The sequence below is a fragment of the Tenrec ecaudatus genome, chromosome 4 (genome assembly GCF_050624435.1).
Source record: "Tenrec ecaudatus isolate mTenEca1 chromosome 4, mTenEca1.hap1, whole genome shotgun sequence".
Classification (NCBI taxonomy): domain Eukaryota; kingdom Metazoa; phylum Chordata; class Mammalia; order Afrosoricida; family Tenrecidae; genus Tenrec; species Tenrec ecaudatus.
Window position 1 is genome coordinate 52,575,224 of NC_134533.1, and position 21,381 is coordinate 52,596,604.

At 44.2% G+C, this 21,381-nt stretch overlaps 1 protein-coding gene across 2 annotated transcripts in view; it reads left to right on the top strand.

Moving 5' to 3' along the window:
• Positions 1-2,059: 2,059 nt before the first annotated feature.
• Positions 2,060-21,381, top strand: part of SAAL1 (serum amyloid A like 1) — a 30,296-nt gene continuing 10,974 nt past the window's right edge. For both annotated transcript variants that reach the window (XM_075545998.1, XM_075545999.1), the window contains exons 1-9: positions 2,060-2,229; positions 4,385-4,495; positions 7,336-7,419; positions 9,575-9,654; positions 10,534-10,593; positions 10,744-10,859; positions 11,197-11,377; positions 14,311-14,393; positions 14,487-14,675. In XM_075545998.1, coding sequence (XP_075402113.1) covers positions 2,095-2,229; positions 4,385-4,495; positions 7,336-7,419; positions 9,575-9,654; positions 10,534-10,593; positions 10,744-10,859; positions 11,197-11,377; positions 14,311-14,393; positions 14,487-14,675 — 1,039 coding nt within the window. In that variant the 5' untranslated portion in view covers positions 2,060-2,094. The remainder of the gene's footprint in view (positions 2,230-4,384; positions 4,496-7,335; positions 7,420-9,574; positions 9,655-10,533; positions 10,594-10,743; positions 10,860-11,196; positions 11,378-14,310; positions 14,394-14,486; positions 14,676-21,381) is intronic.

Below are 21,381 nucleotides of genomic sequence, written 5' to 3' on the forward strand. Positions count from 1 at the left end.
CCCTGATTGCAGGGTTGGACGGGGTGAATGCGGTCTCCCTGGACAGTCAGAATGGGGCACACCATTACGGTAACAGAGAGTTTATTCTTTCTCACAATGAGTGGCTGGGAGTGAGGGGGGTGTTAAAGGTGCTTACCTTATGGTTAATAGCTCAACATTTAAAAAATAATTTTATTGGTGCGTATTATAGCTCTTATCACAATCCATGTATCCACCCATTTTGTCAAACATATTTGTACATATGTTGCCAACATCATTCTCAAAATATTTTCTTTCTACTGAGCCCTTGGTATCAACTAATTCCCCCCTCTTCCCCACCCTCCCTCCTTCATGGACCCTTGATAAATGATGAATTATTATATTTTTCATATCTTACACCAATCGCTGTCTTCATTCACCAGCTTTTCTGTTGTTCACCCTCAGGGTGTGTGAGTGGGTGTGCGTGGGGTGGGGATTATATGTCTATTATTGTGATCAGTTTCCCTTTTCTCTCCCCCACCTTTCCCCTATCCTCCTTATATCACTACTCTCATGATTGGTCCTGAGGGGTTTATCTGTCCTGGATTCATTGTGTTGCGAGCTCTTATTTGTACCTGTGTACATGCTCTGGTCTATCCAGATTTGTAAGGTAGAATTGGGGTCCTGATAGTCGGGGGAAGGAAACATTAAAGAACTGGAGGAAAGTTGTATGTTTCATCGGTGCTATACTACACCCTGACTTGCGCATCTCTTCCTTGTGACCCTTGTCTGAGGGAATAGTCAATTGTCTACAGATGGGCTTTGGCTCTCCACTGTGCCTCCCCTTCATTCATATTGACATGATTTTTCATTCTGTGTCTTAGATGCCTGATACCTGATCCCATCGATACCTCATGATCACATAGGCTGGTGTGCTTCTTCCAATGGAGTAGCCCAATACTGCATGAGGTCAACGTTGATAGGAATTCCAAATAATTGGGGCCCTGAGGTGGAACTATCCAGGCCTTTTTAGTTCATAAAGTAAAAATTCACCAGGCTCCAATAGATGCAAGTAACCGCTGTTATCCATAGTCAATGATCTGATTCCTTTCAATCAAGTTACGAATCCCTGGAGAGAGGGACTATGTGGTCCACTGAGGATGACAAATACTAATTAAAAAAAAACTCTATTTGGCCATATTTAACATATCATACAATTCAGTAGTTCAATCACATAGAGAAGCATTATGCAATCATCACCATAATCAACTTTGGAACTTTTTCTTCCCTCTTGTGTCCACTGCTGGTGATTCTCCAGGCCCCCCACCTTCCCCTTCGTGTCGGCAGGCAGCATCAGCCCAGCTACCATCTTCCTTAGTCCATCCATCCCAGTTTCCCTATACAGATACACATACAAAACCCGGGCAAACACCGCCCAAGGACCTTGTGCCAATGGCCATATAAAAACAGGTCAGGAACTCGTTCTAATAGAAAGCAGAGAATATTAAAATTTTAGAATAAAATTGGGCCCATAGGGAGATCAAATTAAAAGGTGTCACATTCCATCCTAACTTCAGACGCTAAAACCCAGTTTACGGTGTTCACCGTCTGATCTTAGGGATACTAACGCTCTTAGCCTAAGTTCACTGGGGATTCACCAGATCCTGGAAGTGGATTGGGGGCTCATACTATCATCCGTCAAACTGCTGACTTATATCGACCCTATGTTTGGATGATAGAATTACCCCTGTAGGTTTTTGAGGCTGTAACCCTTCATGAGAGTAGAAAGCCTCATCTTTCTCCTACACTGTCATCCAGAGTTCTCCACAAACCAGGTGTTTAGAATTTAGGCCCTGGTCCCATTCCCTCTTCCAGGATTGGATCTTATTATTTGAAATCCCTGGATCTCACAGCCTGGTGTGCTTCTCTCATGTGGATTTAGCGGACTTCTCAGTTAGAGGGCTGTTTATTTAGAGATGACAGTTAATTATGATGCTGAAGACCTTGGGCAAAGTAGAAGGGAGTCAGACAGCAGGGGGCGCTGTGCGCGGAGCCGCGTCCGGCGTTCGCGAGACGGACCTTCGCTTCCGGTAGTGACATCCGGCGCGGTTCTTGTGAACTCGGCACGGCGCAGCTATGGACCGCAACCCATCTCCTCCGCCGCGGAGTCGCGAGGAGGAGGAAGATGAGGAGGTGGCCAGAGGCGACTGCGTAGGGGGCACGGTGTACAGCAAGCACTGGCTCTTCGGCGTCCTCAGCGGGCTCATCCAGGTGCGCACGCTCGCTCCTCGGCTCGGACCCCGCGATTCGCGCGCTGCGTCTCCGCCCATCCCCCTTGCGTCCCGGGAAAGCCGTTCCCACGAAGCCCTCTCCCCTGGCCGCCGGCGCCCACCCGGAAGGACCTGGGGCCACCTCGGTGCCCCGTAACGCGAAGGCCGGGGTGCTGGCCTGCACGCGGTCACTACAGTTTACTTTGGCACATCCTGCAACAATACATGGCCCTATGAATAGTTAGTCGTCTTTTCTGCGCCTTCTCTCCAGTGTCATTGCCCAGGCCCTAACGATCTGTTTTACGGGCCTTGCTTGTGGAATGCGTTGTGGCTCTGGCATTTGTGAGCAAAAGCCCGGCTTCATCACCTACTAAGCTGCGCCTCCGTTTCTTCCTCAAGGTTTATAAAACGAGTACTTGCGTGTCTTTTCCCTAGGCACGCACTAAGTGTGAACTCCCGTTTTCCCCACAGTTCCCTAATCATGCTTTCAGCCCCTCTTCTCACCAATCCATCTTTCTCAAGGCTGCCGGAATGAACTTCCTTTGTCGGGGGAGGGGGTGGGGACGGCACCAGCTCATAATACCCTTTTCAGTTCCCTTGACTGTGGGAGCAAAATGCGGACTTCTTCACTCAGAATCCAAGGAAGGCTCTTTGCAGCGTTTCCAGCCTTATCGCACCCTCTGTTCCATACAGGATAAACGTTCACCATTTCCTGAAAATGTCAGGCCCTTTCTTAATTCTCTGATCGGAGTGCTTCTCTCCCAGTTCTTAGCGGGCTCACTTAACTGAAACTTAGTGAGATGCTTTCCCTGACTGCAGGAGCTTTGGTTTGGTGGGTGACCAGTTGGGCTGCTGATTGGGAGGTTTGAAGTTCGATCTCACCAGCTGCTTCTCTCACGAGGGAGGAGGCTTTCTATTCCTGTAAAAAATTATAGTCTCGGAAACTCAGGGGGCAGTTCTGCTTAGCCCTGGAGGGTCACTATGAGTCAGAATCAACTCAATGGCAGTGAATTTGGTTTTTGAGTTATCTGCAGTTTCTCCCAAGCATAGATCTCCGAACACCCCGCCCCCCAACTCCCACACGCACACGCAGGCACACTCACATCCACAAAACCCAAACTCACTGCCTTAGCGCCCTTGCTAACTCACGGTGACCCTATAAGGCAGGGCAGAACTGCCTCTATGACTTTCTGAGATGGCAATTCTTTACAGGAGTAGAACGCACCATCTTTCCCATGAAGTGACTGCTAATTTCTAACTGCTGACCTTGGGGTTTCCAGCCCAGCTGTAACCACTGTGCTCACAGGGCTCTCAGGCATAGGTTATTGGTCCATAGTTTTGCTCCCACAACTCTTAGTCCACCATCCATGTGCATCTCTTAGCCTTTCCTGTCCTGATTGCCAGTTCATAAGTCTTTACTACATTTAAGCTGCTTAGAGGCTGGGGATTATGTCTTATTTGTGCCTTAACCTGGTGCCTATAGGGAAACTTTAAATCCATGAGTGTTAGATTCATCCAGGGTTACATACATATATATTTGTTTATCTCTGTATTTTATTTATTTATTTTGCTGTTGAGGTGTTGAAGCTTTATTATATTTTTAATTAAATCATTTTATTGGGAGGCTCTTAAATCTTATGACAACCCATCATTCAGTTGTATTAAACATTCTTGTACATATGTTGCCATCAACATTTCCAAAACATTTTCTTTCTATTTGAGCCCATGGTATCAGCTCCTCTTTTTTCTTCTCCCCCCCCCCATCCTCCCACCCTTGTGAATCCTTGCTCAATCATACCTTGTTGTTATTTCGTGTTTTACACTGTCCGTTGTCTCCCTTCACCACTAGGGAGGGGGCTATATATCCAACCTTGTGATGGGTTCCTCTTCTCCCCATTCTCTCCCCCCCCATTCCTATATCCTCATTGTATTGCTTCTCCCACTACTGTTCCTGAGGGTTTTATCTGTCCTGGATTCCAATGTGTGCTCTCCGGTCTAGCTGGATTTGCAAGTTAGAACTTTTAAGAGGTCTCTGTAAGAGAAGATACTTGAGGATAGTGTTTTTGTAACTTCTAAAAAACTTAAGGGCTAGTATTAATGTGGCTTTTATTAGTAACAGATTGTATTCTTCCCTTTTTTCCTTTGTGTTTCTGAAGGCTGTTAATCCTGAAGACAGCAAGGAGGGCTCAGATGAGGAGGAGAAGCTGGAACTGGATGACGCGCTGGAGAATGACATTTGCAGAATCTGGGATATGTCAATGGATGAGGTACGGCGTCCGAAGCTGTGGACTGTTAGCAAAGCGTTCAGTCAGTGTCTGGAACGAACTCTTCAGAGTGCAGAGAATGAGGTCGCATGAGTTGCAGATGCTAAGCTCTGGTCTCTGAGGGAGAGGATCTGAGCCTAGGTGAAATATATAGCTCGTGTGAATGTTAGACAGTTGACAGCCCAGCAAGTTTTTAATTTTGTTCTCCCCTCCCTAAACTCCTCCCCCACCCCGCCCCATGTCCCTCTTTTTTAAATTAATTTTTTATTGTGAATTGGCTAAAAGTACAGAGGAGATCAGTTTTCCATTCAGCAATTTATACGGATTTCGTTTCAACTCATTGGTGATGATTCCCCCAATGTAACATCACTTCTCACCTCCTCTTCATGTTTCCTGTTTCCATTCCTCCTTTCCTACTCTGGAATTTCGTCCTTGGTACATGTTGCCCTTTGGATTTCAAATGATTGGCTATTGTGAAGTGTGCACACTTCATGAGTGTTCCTGGTCTCTTTGTAGACATGCTTTTAGTGGTTGACAGTTGAGCCATAGTCATGAGTTGGTTTCTGTCCGTAACGGGTGACCCAGGGTTACACTCTTGGGAGGGTTCCACCAGTCTCTATCCAGTCATGCAACCTGGTTTTCAATATGATTGTGGGTGCTTCTAATACGGTTCCTTTGAGAGGAGTAGTCCGTGAACTTTTGAAGCGCCCTGGTAGGTGTGTCTTCCCCAAGTCAGCAGTCACCCAGCCTACCTATGTTTCAGCTGGTCTGGGGGAACTGCCTCTTCTCTGAGGGTTCCCCACGGACCTTCCAAGTGTGTATTTTAATATACACTGCAAATTTGGTGGTGATTTGGCTACTGGAGAGTCAGAAAATGGATTTTATTTACATAGTTTTTATGGCAGATCCTCACAGCTAGCAGACTAAGTGTTTTTTTTTTAAATCATTTTATTAGGGCCTCATACAACTCCTATCACAATCCATGCATCCATTGTGTCCAGCACATTTGTACATGTGTTGCCATCATCATTCTCAAAACACCTGCTTTCTACTTGAGCCCTTGGAATCAGCTCCTCATTTTTTTACCTCTCCCCCCTGAGCACTTGATAATTGATAAATTATTGTTTTGTAGAAATAGTGTTTACACCCGCACTTCTAGGCTAGGTCTGGACCATTTTGAGTCACGGGTCCCCCCCAGGTTCACCTATGTGGTATGCCCCTTGAGACGTCGTGGACGGGGCTTTACTCTGCGAAGGAGGCGTGCAGCTGTTGTTGGGTGCGAGTTGGGATCAGGATTGTCTTTATGCTGAGGATTTTGTGAGCATGAGTCCTGGTTTTTGACATTATTCAAGGGGCATTTCGTCCTGTTCCCCATAGCATGGCTTAAGCTCCCGGATGACAGGAACTAGCCATTTCACTCATTTCTTTTATCTGCAGCTTTTAGCATGAAACCCAGCAATCAGAAAATATGTTTGAATGAGTCAGCAGGACTTCCTGGTGGGTAGAAAAATAATTGAGGTAAATGAAATATCTTCAGGGTAGGAAAAGGACAGTTCTCTAGTGTATCATAATTAACTTACGTATACTAATTTATGGAGTAATTTCATTGCACTGGGACCAGCTACCACAAAGACTATCTAACATTTTCGTCTATTTCCTCAGTTCCTCGCCTTAGGGGCGTGTGTGTTTGTGTAACCTTGATTGCTAGGCCCCGCGGAGGCCATGCTGACTTGTAGCAGTAGCACACGAGAATGAGGCACTGCCTGGTCCTGTGAGAATCTTCTTCCCATTTGTTGGCTCTCATTTTCCAGCACGCCTGCAAGTGGCTTTTGGAGCCAGCTGCTTCCTGTGTGCTTTACCACCCGGTTGTTTTGTGGGCAGTCTGTGTTTCAGGCACCATTGTAGCTGCACCTCCTCACTTCCCCGCGTCTCCTTCAGCTGTTGCCAGGAGAGCTAGGCTCAGTGTTACACCTAGGAGCATTTGAATGTACTTCTCCCAAGATAGATTTGTTCTTCTACCGGTCTGTGGTGTATTCTTCCCCAACACCATCATTCAAAGGCATCAGCTCTTTGGTATTGCCTATCCTTTGTCTCGCTTTCACATATATACATAGGAGGCAATAGAAAATACCATGGATTGGATGAAATCTTAGCTCTCAAAGGGACATCTTTGTCCTTTAGTATCTTTGCTCCTTAATACTTCACCAAGAACTTTTCCAGCAAATTTTCCCAGTGCAATATGTAGTTTCTTGACTTCATCCACAGGTGTCAATTGTGTGTCGTGTTTTCAAGTAAAGTGAAATCTTTGGCAGCTTCAGCCTCTTTTTCTGTTTACCGTCTTGCTGCTTGTGAGGAGTTTTGTTCTCTCTCTGTTGACGTAAAATCTATACTCCTCTAGTCTTTGATCTTCCTCAGTAAATGCTTCGAGTCCTTCTCACTTTCAGTAAGGAAGGTTGTGTCATCTGCACATCACAGGTTGTTAATGGGCCTTCCTTCCACCCAGATGCTGTGTTCTTTATGTGGTCCACATGCTTCTCGCATTACTTGCTCATCATGCAGGTTGAATAAGAACTGAAAGGATGCAGGCCTACTCACACTTGATTTCCTGGTCCGAAACCACGCAGGATCTCTCATCTGTCTGTGTTCAGGTGCCACATGAATACTATAAGGACTTCTGGATCCTTCACAGTGCTGTCCGTAATTGGTTAGGACCATATAGTCATGTGTCTGTTTAGTTATCTTCAGCAAAGATGTATGTAAGATCTGAGTTTTTTAATTGTTTAAGTTACTGGGTTTTAAGAGGAATTTTATAGCGTCTAAGCCAGTAACTATTTTATTTCTAGGATGTGGCTTTATTTCTCCAAGAGTTTAATACCCCTGGCATATTTATGGGAGTATTGGCCAAGTCCAAGTGCTCACGATTAAGAGTAAGTACGTTTCTCTACCTTTGCAGGTAGTGCGTGTGTGTTGTAATCTTCCATTTTGTCATTTGTTTGATTTTTTTCCCCCGTTATAAATCAATACTAAGAAAACTCAAGCCTCAGTACCGTTGAGCCGATTCTGACTTACAGCTATCCTCCATAGGTTTCTGAGATGGTACATCTTTATAGCTCAGTCCTGCAAGCTGCTGGTGGGTTTGAACTGCTGACCTTACAGGGAGCAGCCCAGGGTCGAATCCACAGCGTCACCAGGGCTCTTTACATGTTAACATGTCAGTCTGTAAGGTTTATTGAACATCTCCCAAGTACTGTGCTATTAAAAATGAGTACAGTCATAACCTTTTTGTTTTGGACTCAGCCCGGGAAACTCTTATTTGGACTTAACTCTGGAAACCAGAAAGGGTGTGTAACTTACCCAAGTTGTGCTGCTGCTGTTGGGCGGACAAGCGAACAGTGCCTAGAGCTCCCACTGCCGAGCACCTTGTTCTTTTAGCTCACTTTAAGTCTGCCCTTGAAGGTTTCTGACCTTCGATCTAAATTTAGTCAGTGGCTCAAGACTTGGCGCCATCTGAGCATGACTGGTTTCACTAGCCTGTCTGCTTTCTAGGAACCCTGGTGGTATAGTGGTTGCAAGTTGGCACTGTCATCTGCAAAGTCAGGAGTTCAAAACTTATCACCTACTCTGTAGGAGAAAGACAAGGCTTTCTACTCCTGTAAAGAGGTACAGTCTTGGAAACTCACAAGGGCAGTTCTTCCCAGTCCTATAGGGTTGCTGTGAGTCAGAATCGACTCAATGGCAGTGAGTGAATGAGTGAGTATGTGTCTACTCCCCGTATCAGTTTACTGTGCTTTCTCCAATCTCTGTGCCTCCCTTGATGTTCTTTCCATCTTCCTGAGAGTTGCTAAGAATCCTTCCTAATAAATAAGCTCTTGGTGGTAGTTGCTGATAACAAGAACATTAGACTGAGCCTCTCAATTCGTCTTCATGTCCTGGGCACTGTCCTGTGCTTTATTTGATGCCTAAGTTGCCTTGTGCCATGCATGTCATAGGCGAATAGTAGATACTTGTTGAAAATTTATTATGAATGAAAAAAATCCCAGTCCATTGCCAAGAAGCCGATTCCGACTCATAGGGGTCCCATGTGCTGTTAGAGGGTAGGACTGCTCCAGGGAGTTTCCTTGGGTCTGATCTTTTTGGAAGCAGATCTCTAAGCCGTTCTTTACAGCTTGCCTGGGTGGGTGTGAAGTGCCAACCTTTTGGTTGGTTGTTGAGCACAGACTCTGTACTCCACCCAGGGACCTACTTAGTATTTGGTTTTACAACTCCTGCCACACAGGTAGGAGTCCTGGTGGCATAGTGGTTACACATTGGGCTGCTAACCATAAAGTTAGCAGTTTGAAACCAGCAGCCATTCATTGGGGAAGAGACTGGGCTTTCTACTTCTGTAGAGAGTTGAGGTCTCATAAACAGAGGGGCAGGCAGTTCTGTCCTGTCCTATAGGGTCTCTGTGAGTTGGCATCAACATGATGACAATGAGTTATCAGGTGTTATCTCTACAGATAAGAGAATGAACTCTCGGGTTCAGAAATTTGTCCAGGGTTAAACAGCCAGTTTAACTCCTGGGTGGCAGGAGTTGTAAAACCAAATACTAAGTAGGTCCCTGGGTAGAGCACAGAGTCTGTGCTCAACAACCAACCAAAAGGTTGGCACTTCACACCCACCCAGGCAAGCTGTAAAGAACGGCTTAGAGATCTGCTTCCAAAAAGATCAGACCCAAGGAAACTCCCTGAAGCAGTCCTAACCTCTAACAGCACATGGGACCCCTCTGAGTCGGAATCGGCTTCTTGGCAATGGACTGGGATTTTTTTCATTCAGAAAGCTGGATGGGAGCCTAGGCCTGTGAGACTCCTGTGCTCACCATTGGACTCGATTTCATTATAGTGACGTGGTGTGTCTGTAATGGTGTGTGTAAGAGTTAGAACTGGGTTCTGTGCAGAAGTAGGTCACCAGGACTTTCCTCAGAGGCACCTCTCCTCTCCGCCCCTTCCTCTTGGTGCTCCGAATGTTTTTGTTCAAGTGGTTGTTTTCGTATGTGTGTTTTTATCTCAGAGCTGTTGTGACCTGTAAAATTTGATTTTGTAGGAAATCTGTGTGGGAATTTTAGGCAATATGGCCTGTTTCCAGGAGATATGTGTGTCTATCAGCAAGGATAGAAATCTTGGGTAAGTCTTAGTACATAATGATTTTGAATGGATTCATATTTCATATCCCTCGGGATATTCTAAACCACAGGAAAGATAGAGGGTTGTGGGACAGCCTCTCGTGATGACTGCCTTCTAGCAGTTTGACTGGGCATTCGTAGTGCTAAGCTTCCTCGGGCTGTAGACATCAGCCAGGGTCTAGGCCTGTTCTTCATCAGGAGAAAGGAGACCTGCGTTATCGATGATAATAGCATGTATAAGATAAGACATAATAGGGCAGGACTTAGCATTGGGCACAGCTGCCCAGATCCAAACAATTTATAAAAGACACTATTACCATATATACTAGAGTATGAACCGACCCAAATATCAGCCGAGGCACCTAATTTTACACAAAAACTGCATTAAAAATATGCTGAAGAACTCGACTTATACACAGTATATACGGTACTTCTTTAGGTTGGGGGGACTTTAAGATCCTGGTTCAATGATGTTGAGGGCAACAAATGTACAAATGTGCTTCTCACAATTGATGTATGCATGGATTGTGATAAGAGTTGTATGAGCCCCCAATAAAATGATTTTAAAATTAAAAAATTTAAAAACTCAGTCCATAGAGCAAAGCACGGGAATTATTGCTGGCAAGTGCAGATGGCTTTCACTCCAAAGTAGGAAAGATGGAATCATGAGGAAGGGGGCTATGGAGCTGTAGGCCTGTTCTCTTAGAAGCCCATGGATTTGCTTTATAATGATCAATTAACCGCACATACGTACCTTACAGGCGTTTGGCAAGTAGGCTATATTTCACTATAACAGTGTTTAGAAAATGAAATGAAAACTGCCTTAATAGTTGAAAGGAGGGAAGTGAGGCATATTCGGTTAATGTTTTTGTTTCTGTAGACAGGTATTATTGCACTGCTTGTATGATTCCGACCCTCCGACTCTACTGGAGATAAGTAGGTACGTGTGTTTCTCTCTGTGGGTTCCATAACGCCACTCTGAAAAGAACCTAGGAAAGCAGTTAATTCTTGATGTGAGAGCATGTCTACTTGCCTGAATTTCTCCTCCTGTCATTAAAAGGTAGCAATTGAGCTCACGTTTGTCACGTAGGTTGTTGCTTACTTGCCTTTCCCATACTGAAGTGGCCAGTGTCTGGATTGAAAGGATTCAGGAATACCCGTCTATATATGATAGCATTTGCTTCATCATGTCAAGTTCAACAAATGGTAAGTCACCAGGTCATCGAGAAGAAAATAAAGTTTCTTTGATTATATTTAATTGTTGGGAAATGAGAAAACTATTTCTAAAACTTGTTTTAATTAAGAGAAACAAATTAAGTGCAAGGTGAAAAAGGATTTATTCCTCAACTCATTTAAAAATGAAAGAGAACAGTTCATTTAAATGTTGGAGATAAGGAAAAAGACCCTTGTACCAGGTAATGCATTGTCTGCTCACTGAGGTTTTATATCCAGATAAGGGTTGGGAAACTTTGGGGCTCTGGCTGAATCACATTCTCTTTTAACTTTTTGTTGTTCACTTCAAGATCCATTTTGTTCTCTGCAGTTGACTTGCTGGTGAAGATAGGCGAGGTTGTGGATAAGCTCTTTGACTTGGATGAAGCGCTGATGTTGGAATGGGCTGGAAAGGGGAAAGCTCGGCCTCTGGCGCATGCCCAGCCAGATTCGGAGGAGCAGCAAGTGTATAGGCTGGTGCCCTGTGTCCTTGAAGCTGCCAAGCAAGTGCGGTAGGTGGACTCTCCTTGCAGGGTGTTGTGGGAGAATTAAGTTGCTGCAAGAATTCTCAGATAGGAACATTTCCTTTTGGCAGGATAAATGGCGTACGCCTTTGCTTGTTAGGGCACTGAATTTATAATGTCAGCCTATATGTTCCTGCTAGAGTCATCGTAGTTTTAAAAATGAAGGTTGAGCATGATAGGGGGACACAAGGAGAGTGAAAGGATGTAGAGCAGTGCTTCTCAACCTTCCTCAGGCCGTTACCCTCTCAGACACTTCCTCCTGTGGTGGTGTCCCCAACCATAACATTATTGTCGTTGCTATTTCATAACTGTGAAAGGGTCGTTTGACCTCCAAAGGAGTCGTGACCCACGGTTGAGAACTGCTGTTATAGAGGAAAGAACTAGGAGCCAATATACCTCTCTATACTTATAGAGGTATAAATATTGGCATGTATATGTGTAAATATATTACTATAAAATGATAGGGATATAGGTCGATATATACAGTTATATGTTAAGTATTAAAGTAGCAGACAGACTTTGAGCCTCCAGACTTTGGGCTTCAAGTCCTCCCTCAACACAAGAACACGTTTTTTTTTTAAAAACATTTTATTAGGGGCTCATACAACTCTTATCACAATCCATACATATACATACATCAATTGTATAAAGCACATCTGTACATTCTTTGCCCTATTCATTTTCAACACATTTTCTCTCCACTTAAGCCCTTTGCATCAGGTCCTCTTTTTCCCCCCTCCCTGCTCCCCCCTCCCTCATGAACCCTTGATAAATTATAGATTATTATTTTGTCATATCTTGCCCTATCTGGCGTCTCCCTTCACCCCCTTCTCTGTTGTTCGTCCCCCAGGGAGGAGGTCACATGTAGATCCTTGTAATCGGTTCCCCCTTTCCAACCCACTCACCCTCTACTCTCCCAGTATCGCCCCTCATACCCCTGGTAGAACACTTCTTCTTAATAACCTGGCACTCCGTGATTCTCACCTTCCCTACATGACTGCTGAAGATAAAAGGAGTACATAAGCAAAGGTGGTTAAGAAAGCTGATGGTGCCCAGCTATTAAAGATAGCATCTGACTCTTAAAAGGCTTGAAGTGAAAAGAAGTGCCCATCTTAGCAGGAAGCAACAAAACCCACATGGAAGAAGCACACCAGCCTGTGTGCTCACGAGATGTTGACAGGATCAGCTATCAGGTATCAGAAGATACAAAACAAACAATCATTGATGCAAACAAGGGGGATCAGAGTAGAGACTCAAAGCCCATCTGTAGACAATTGGACATCCCCTCACAGAAGGGCTACAAGGAAGGGATGAGGCAGCCAGGGTGCAGTATAGCACCGACAAAACACGCAACATTCCTCTAGTTCTTTAATGCTTCTCTAAGCACTCCCCTTCCCCATCATGACCCCAGGTCTGCTTTACAAATCTGGCTAGACCAAAGCTTGTACACTGGCACAGATACACACAGAACACAGGACAGATACACCCTCCAGGAACAGCGGTGGGTAGGGGGAAGGGGGACAGTGAATGGTGTAAGATATGAAAATAATAATCTATAATTTATTAAGGATTCACCAGGAGGGGGAAGGTGGGGAAGGAGGGAAAATAGGAGCTGATGCCAAGGGCTCAAGCAGAAAGAAAGTGTTTTGAAAATGAGGATGGCAACATATGTACAATATGCATGACAGTTGATGCATGGATTGTTATAAGAGCTGTAAGAGCCCCCAATAAAATGATTTCTAAAAAAATAAGTGTTCTCTCATTTAGCTTTGGGCTAATTGTTCATTATTAATTGTGGTTGGTGTCTTAAAATCATTGGCAATTTTGTGTAATTTATATAGAAGAGGAATTCTTTTTGTGCTTTATTTCACACTGAACATTTAATAGCTTCTCAGCTACCATAGGACATCATTTGTTGGGGGTTTTGGGGTGTGTGGTGGTGTTTCCTTTTGTATGTACACAAAACTTGGACCAGGAACTGACTGCCGGGTTCTAGTACCTTGCAAAGAGTGACTACTAGGTCATAAAGTGATTGATCATAATCAGCTAGATGATGAATTTAAGCATTGATCTGTTTAATGGTGATTATTGTTGGTGCTTAATAAGCTACCCCAAATGCAAACCTATGAGCGGATTTCAGCTCATCATGACCCTCAGTAGGGTTACCGGGAGCGTCAGTCTATGAGTGCAGATGGCCGCAGCTCTCCTCCGTGGAGCGGCTGCTGGGTTTGAATGGCTGACTGCGGCTGGCAGCCCGGAGCCTGGCCCACAGTGCTCCCGGCACTTTTCACAGAGTCCTCATGTGAAATGTCACAGAAGTAGACCGTGGAAAGCTGAGGCACGGGTGTGGCGGTGTTGCCTGGCGCGGTGGCTCCTGTGTTTGTTATAAAAGTCGCAGCCTTTTTCTGTCTTGATTCAGTAAGTCGGGAGGCAGACGCACGCTTCTGTGCTCCTTCCTTTTGGGAAGAAGCAGAACCAGAGAGGCGTTTACTTCATGTTTTCTGTGTTGGATATATTTGATACATAGAGGTCGTTTTTAATTGTTTCCCCCATATAAGGCCTGGTGAACAGAGACCTTTTTTTTTAACGCTTGTATTGGCATTTCATCCACGTATCCTACAGTTCAATTGTTTAATCATTTCCAGAAGAATTGTACAATCATTACGATCAATTTTAGAACATTTTCTTCTTGTACTCATTGTTATTCACGTGATTATTATTATTTTTTATGTGTGGCAAAAATATGCACAATAACATCATCCAACCGCTTTTATAGAACAAGAGGATTTTGTACTGCCCCCTTTTTCAGAATCTTGAGCAGTGGCTAGGATAGGATAATAAACGTTTGTTGATTGAATTATAGATTGAGCGATTGCAGTCTCTCAACTGTAAAGTTGTTAATTCAGTGCTTTTGCTTTTAGTTCTGAAAATCTAGACGGGCTGGACGTCTACATGCATATCTTACAACTACTTACCACAGCGGACGATGGTATTCAAGCGATTGGTAAGAGGGCTTCTGAGGTTCCACTACACGCATGTATTCATGGAATCATTTTCTGCTTTTAAGTGACTATTTTCTGTATCGTCTGTTATCAAGTGGAGTGCCCCGACACTGGGAAAGACACATGGAGCTTGCTTTTTGACCTGGTCTGCCATGAATTCTGCCAGTCTGGTGACCCGCCCGTCATCTTTCACGAGCAGAAAACGGTGCTAGCCTCGGCTCTCTCCGTGATGTCTGCCCTCTGTGCGGCCCAGGGTGACCGGGACTATCTGAAGATAGAGAAAGGCAGGTATCATTTCACTTACCTAAATTAAATTCTCGCCCATCAGATTGTGAAGCACAAGCTTGGATATGTTGTTCAATAGATTCCTTCTGCTTTCTTTTTTCTTTCCTGAGATATGACAATATTACAAGTTAAAAAATGTCTTACGAAAAACAAAAAATCCCAAACTCGCTGCCATCGCGTCAGTTCAGAGTCACAGTGACCCCGTGGACCAGAGAATGGCTCTTGAGGGTTTCCAGGTACAAGAGCAAAGAGCCTCCTCTTTCTCCTACACAACAGCCAGTGGCTTTGAACTGCTCACCTTGTGGTTAGCAGCACAATGCATGTACTACGACTCTACCAAGGCTTCTAAATCTTTTTTTAAAAAACCATTTTATTAGGGGTTCTTACAGCTCTTATAACAGTCCATACATCAATTGTGTGAAGCTCATTTGTACATATGTTGACATCGTTTCCAAAACATTTTCTTTCTACTTCAGCCCTTGGTATCAGCTCCTCTTTTTTTCTCCCTCCCTCACCCTCCCACTCTCATGAGCCCCTGATAATTTAGAAATTATTTTTATTTTCATGTTTTACACTGTCCACTGTCTCCCTTCACCCACGTTTCTGTTGCTCATCTCTGGGGTGTGGGTTGTATGTCAATCATTATGATCAGTTCCTCCTTTTTCCCCTTCTCCCCCCACCTTCCCCCTTACCCTCTTGGTATCGTTACTCTCATGATTGGTCCTGGGGTTTATTTGCACTGGATTCCACATGTTGAGAACTCTTATTTGTACCAATGTATGTACTCTGCTCTAAGTGGATTTGTAAGGTAGAACTGGGGTCATGATAGTGGTGGGGAGGAAGCCTTAAAGAACTATAGGAATGTTGTGTGTTTCCGTCGGTGCCATACTGCACCCTGGCTGGCTCATCCCTTCCTTGTGCCCCTTCTGTGAGGGGAGGTCCAATTGTCTACAAATGGGCTTTGGGTTTACATTCTGACCCCTCACGTTCCCATTGAAATGGTTTGTTTTGGGTCTTCTGATACCCGATCCTGTGGACACCTCATGATTACATGGATTGGTGTGCTTCTTCCATGTGGGCTTTGTTGCTTCCCTGCTAGATGGCCACTTTTTTATCTTCAAGCCTTTAAGACCCCATACATTATCTCTTTTGATAGCCGGGCACCATCAGCCTTCTTCACCACGTTACCTCATGCATCCATTTTGTCTTCAGAGATCATATCGGAAAAGTGAGCATCACAGAATGCCGGGTTACTAGAACAAAGCATTCTCCATTGAGGGAGGACTTGAGGCCCAATGTCCGTCTGCTACCTTAATACCTAACCTATACATATATGTACATAGACTTATATTCCTGCAGTGGTATATTAATATATTCACATACGTATATGCCTGTGTTTACCTCTATAAATGCCTTTTGCCCCCTAGCTCTTCCCCTATCTCCTTTTACTTCCCCCTGTCCCACGATCATGCTCAGCTCTCTGTGCTTCCTCTCGGCCTCATTGCATTTCCATCAAGCTCACCCATTCGGTACCTCCTCGAGGCTTCTAAATCTTAATGGGAGGAGAAAGCCTTTTATTTTTCCTGCAGAGCGGCCAGCGGTTTCAAACCACTGAGGCCCTTGTCTTCGCCCACTATGCCACCAGGACTTTTTACATTTATGAAGGAAATCTAGAAAGCCTGTAGTGTACCACTTAGACGTTCCTATGTGAACATGCACGTGTATATCTAAGTTCGGCTTTCTAGTCACCTTTTTTCACCCAACAATATAAAATGAATTAATATCTTTGTAGACAAATGTTCTTTTGCAGATCGATTTCTGAGACTAAAATTATATCTGTGATCTATTTGTCTCCATTACTCTGTTTATGTGTCATTACCCCCACTGTTTTTGTTAAATCATTTTATTAGGGGCTCATACAATTCTTATCACAATCCGTACATACATCAATTGTGTAAAGCACATTTGTGCATTCATTGCCCTCCTCATTCTCAAAACATTTGCTCTCCACTTAAACTCCTGGCATCATCTCTTTAGTTTTCCCCTCCCTCCCTGCTCCCCTCTCCCTTATGAATGCTTGATAATTTATAAATTATTATTTTGTCATATCTTGCCCTGTCCAACGTTTCCCTTCATCTACTTTTCTATTGTCCGTCCCCCAGGGAGGAGGTCACATGGTGATCCTTGTAATCGGGTCCCCCTTTGTACCCCACCTTCCCTCTACCCTCCTGGTATCGCCACTCTCAGTCCTGGTCCTGGATTCCGTGTTTCCAGTTCCTATCTGTACCAGTGTACATCTTCTGGTCTAGCCAGATTTCTAAGGTAGAATTGGGATCATGATAGTGGGGATGGGGAAGAAGCATTTAGGAACTAGATTAAAGTTGTATTTTTCATTGTTGCTACATCACACCCTGTCTGGCTCGTTTCCTCCCCGAGACCCCTCTGCAAGAGGATCCCCAGTGGCCGAAAAATGGGCTTTGGGTTTCTACTCCGCACTCTACCCCTCATTCACTATGGTAAGATTTTTTGATCTGATGATGCCTGATACCTGATCCCTTCGACATCTTGTGATCGCATAGGCCAGTGTGCTTCTTCTATGTGGGGTTTGTTGCTTCTGAGCTAGATGGCCGCTTGTTTATCTTTAAGACCCCAGATGCTATATCTTTTGATAGCCGGGCACCATCAGCTTTCTTTGCCACATTTGCTTATGCAACTGTCTTCAGCAGTTGTATCATGAAGGTGAACACACGATGATAGGATATTTTGTTCTTTGATGACTGATAACTGATCCCTTCGGCACCTCGTGATCGCACAGGCTGGTATGTTTCCTCCATGTGGGATTTGTTGTTTCTCAGCTAGATGGCTGCTCGTTTACCTTCAAGCCTCTAACACCCCAGACGCTATCTCTTTTGATAGGCAGGCACCATCAGCTTTCTTCACCACATTTGCTTATTCATCCGCTTTGTCTTCAGCGGTTGTGTTGGGAAGATGAGCATCATAGATTGCCAATTTAATAGAAGAAAGTATTCTTGCAATGAGGGAGTACTTGAGTGGAGGCCCAATGTCCTTCTGCTACCTTAATACTAAACCTATAAATATATGCACGTAGATCTATTTCCCCATCATACATAGATATATTTGCATATATACATGTCTTTATCTAGACCTCTATAAATGCCCTTTGCCTCCCAGCTCTTTCCGCTATTTCCCTTGACTTTCCTCCTGTCCCACTATCATGCTCAGTCCCCACCAGGGTTTCAGCAATTCCTCTTTGTTATATTACCTTTGATCATGCCTGACCAGGCCTCCCACACCCTTCTCACCACCAATTTGGATCACTTGTTGTTCCCTTGTCCCTGGGTTTGTTAACACCACTTCCTTTCCCCCCACCTCCCCCTCTCCCATGTCCCCCCCGAACTGTTGGTCCCATTGTTTTCTCCTCCAGATTGTTCATCTAGCCTATCTTATGTAGACAGACCTGCGGAGATTATAGCATGCACAAAAAAGACAGAGCAGAACCAAGCAAGAATATACAAAAAACAATAACAACAAACCAATAACAAAAAAAGGCAGAACAAAACAGAAGAAAGAAAAGCTTGTAGTTAGTTCAAGGATCGTTTGTTGGCTTTTAGGAGTCTTTTCCAGTCCAGTCTTTTGGGGCACCACGCCCTGGCCCCAAAGTCCACCTCCAGCATTCCTTGGGGACCTCACTGCTCCATTCCCTTGCTGTTCTGTTGCACCCCCTTAGTGTTTTGCCTCAGTGTGGCGGGATCAGATCGGGTGCAATTCTCACACTGTCTCCAGCGTCGTCCCCTGTAGGGCTATGGGTCAGCGAGGGGCCTCATGTCTCATAGTGGGACTGGCCATGTGGTCCTTTCCGTGGACTGGCTGCTCTAATTGGGGTTGTCCTCAAGGCCTGATGAGCCAGGATGTGCTCCACTCTCTCCTATTTCCCCTTCGTCAGCACCCGTGCACTCCGATCAGATATGTCCCTCTCCCTGAGCTGCAGATTCAATGCCGTCTTTTGAAATAAATTCTTCTGGGGGACCCCCAGACTCTGTTTTGTTTTGTTTTTTAATAATTTTACTGGGGGTTCATACAACTCATCACAATCTATACATACATCTATTTTGTCAAGCACATTTGTACATTTGTTGCCATCGTCATTCTCAAAACATTTTCTTTCTACTTGAGCCCTTGGTATCAGCTCCTCATTTTTTCCCCTCCTTCCCTCACCCACCCTCCCTCCTCGAACCCTTGATAATTTGTTAAAAAATTTTTTCATGTCTTATACTGTGTAATGTCTCCTTTTGCCCACTTTTCTGGGAAGGTGAGCATCCTGGAATTTCAGGTTATTAGAACAAAGTGTTCTTGCATCGAGGGAGTACTTGAGTAGGGTCCAATGTCCATCTGCTACCTTAATACTAAACTTATAAATATATGCACATAAATCTATTTCCCCATTGTCATATATAAATATATTTACATATTTACATGCCTGTACTATTATCTCTGTTGGTCTATCTAGATAAGATAGGCAGGATAAACAATCTGGAGGAGAAAACATGATGTGTGGGGGGAAGTCACTTGCCAGACTGAAGTGGGCCCCACTCCCTGCTGTTAAGAACAATGGAGGCCTGCAGTCAGTGATTTGGTTCCTGTAGGTGAGGTTTTCACCCTACTGCTAATGGTGCCTATAGAGATCCAGAGAACAGAGCAAACCAGCTCTGTGACATCCAAAGTTAAGCTGCCTTCCTAAATCTAGGATCTGCCCATCTTGTCACATGTATACCCCCAATCCCTCCTCTTCCTATTGTGTGTATGTCCCTAGACCACCCCCTCTGATTGCGGTATAACCTATAGGGCAGCCCCTTCCTGTGACAGTAGGTCTTTACCTGTAATCAGTGAGCTTGCACGTCTCCAAAAGGTATGTATATAGGCCTGGGTTAGCGATAGAGATCCCTCGCTCTCGCTGGTCTCTCCTGGGCTCCCTCTCCCCTGTTTCCCTTTCCCCTTGCCCCCCGCCCCCCTCCACATACATGGACCACCAAGTGGGGCTTAGGTGAGCATGCTACTATGAAATGTGTCTGACTCTGTTGTTTGACTTTCTCTTTGATCGCTCATGCTCTTGATGACTTTAAAAAAAAATTTTTGATGACTTTAATATATATATCTCAACTGTACAATTGTGCTTACTGAACCCATGATTAGTGGTGGGGGGCCAGCACCCCTAAACTCATACCGTACTGATGGTTCCAGGGAGACATGGGAGACGGGGAGGTAGGGGAAAGGAAGTGGGTGTTAACAAACCCAAGGACAAGGGAAGAATAAGTGATCTAAAATCCATGATGAGGAGGGTGTAGGAGGCCTGGTAGGGCTTGATCAGGGGCAATGTAACCTAGAGGAATTACTGAAACCCAAATGAAGGCTGAACATGATAGTGGGACAAGAGGAAAGTAAAAGGAAATAGAGGACAGAGCTAGCAGGCAAAGGGCATTTATAGAGGTCTGTTTTAATTCCTGGTTGTGGCTAGTCACAGTGGGAACTTGTGGCTTAGTGCTTGGCATTAAAGGAAAGGTCAGCTGATGAAAACCGTGACCGTCATTTCCCTGAAGATTAACAGCCTATGAAACACTGTGGGCCAGTTCTGTATAACAGGTCCACGGATTCAGAATTAATTCAGCAGCAGTGAGTGTGGTTTTGGGGCTAGTCACCTTTATTGATTTTGTTTTTCTTCCAGAATTTTTTTTTAACTAACTAACTAACTAATGGAATTCCATTAAGAATTTCCAATACTGAAAAAATCTTGTTGATATTTTCATTGGGATTATGGTAAATTTGTAAAGTATTTAAAATATGTTTTTTGTTCAAATCTTGCTTTGTATCCCCTTTAAGGTATTCTTGTAGATTGTGCATTTTTTGTGGTTAGACTTATTCCTAGATATTTCATCTTTTTGGTTGCTATTGTCTCTGAGATCTATTCTTCCATTGATTATCATTGTTGAGATAATATGAGATTGTCTTTCTGTGATTTATTTTGTATTTAGTAACAATACTGAATCCCCTTATGTTTTTGGTGATGACTATAGGAGTTTTCTCTCCTGCGTTAGGTGTAAGCTTGTGCTTATCACCCTCCTACCCCTGAATTCTTTCTCTTATCTAATTGGACTTCCTAGTAGTAGCTCTGGTGTTCAGTGAAATTGATGTTAACATATCATTATTGTTACGCTTCATACTCTGTGTGCTGATGCTATTTATGTTGTCATTTAAGGATATACTAATCCTGTTTTATTAAAGAGTTTTTAATGAAAGATGAATGTCGAATATCTTCATGTGTTTTTTCTGCATCTGTTGATCGGTTACCTCATTGTGAAGGTAACTTGATAGAGAATGGAGGGAGTTAGGTGACTGCTTAGCAGGAAAAGCTTCCCGGAGAGGAGGAACAGCGAACATAAAAGCCTTGAACTAGAAGTTTGTCTCTTTATGTTCAAGCAAGAGCAATGAGGCCCCCACTTCTCTGGTGAAGTTAGCAAGAGGGAAAGTAGCAGCACAGTGATATATATATGTACACACACTTTCTGTCGAGTGTTTATTTGGAATGCTAAGAACACATCTTTTCTGATATTACAGGACTCTCTTTATCTTTCTTCCCACACTACTTACACTTACACGACACGTATGACTTTTATTGATAGTGAACTGTCA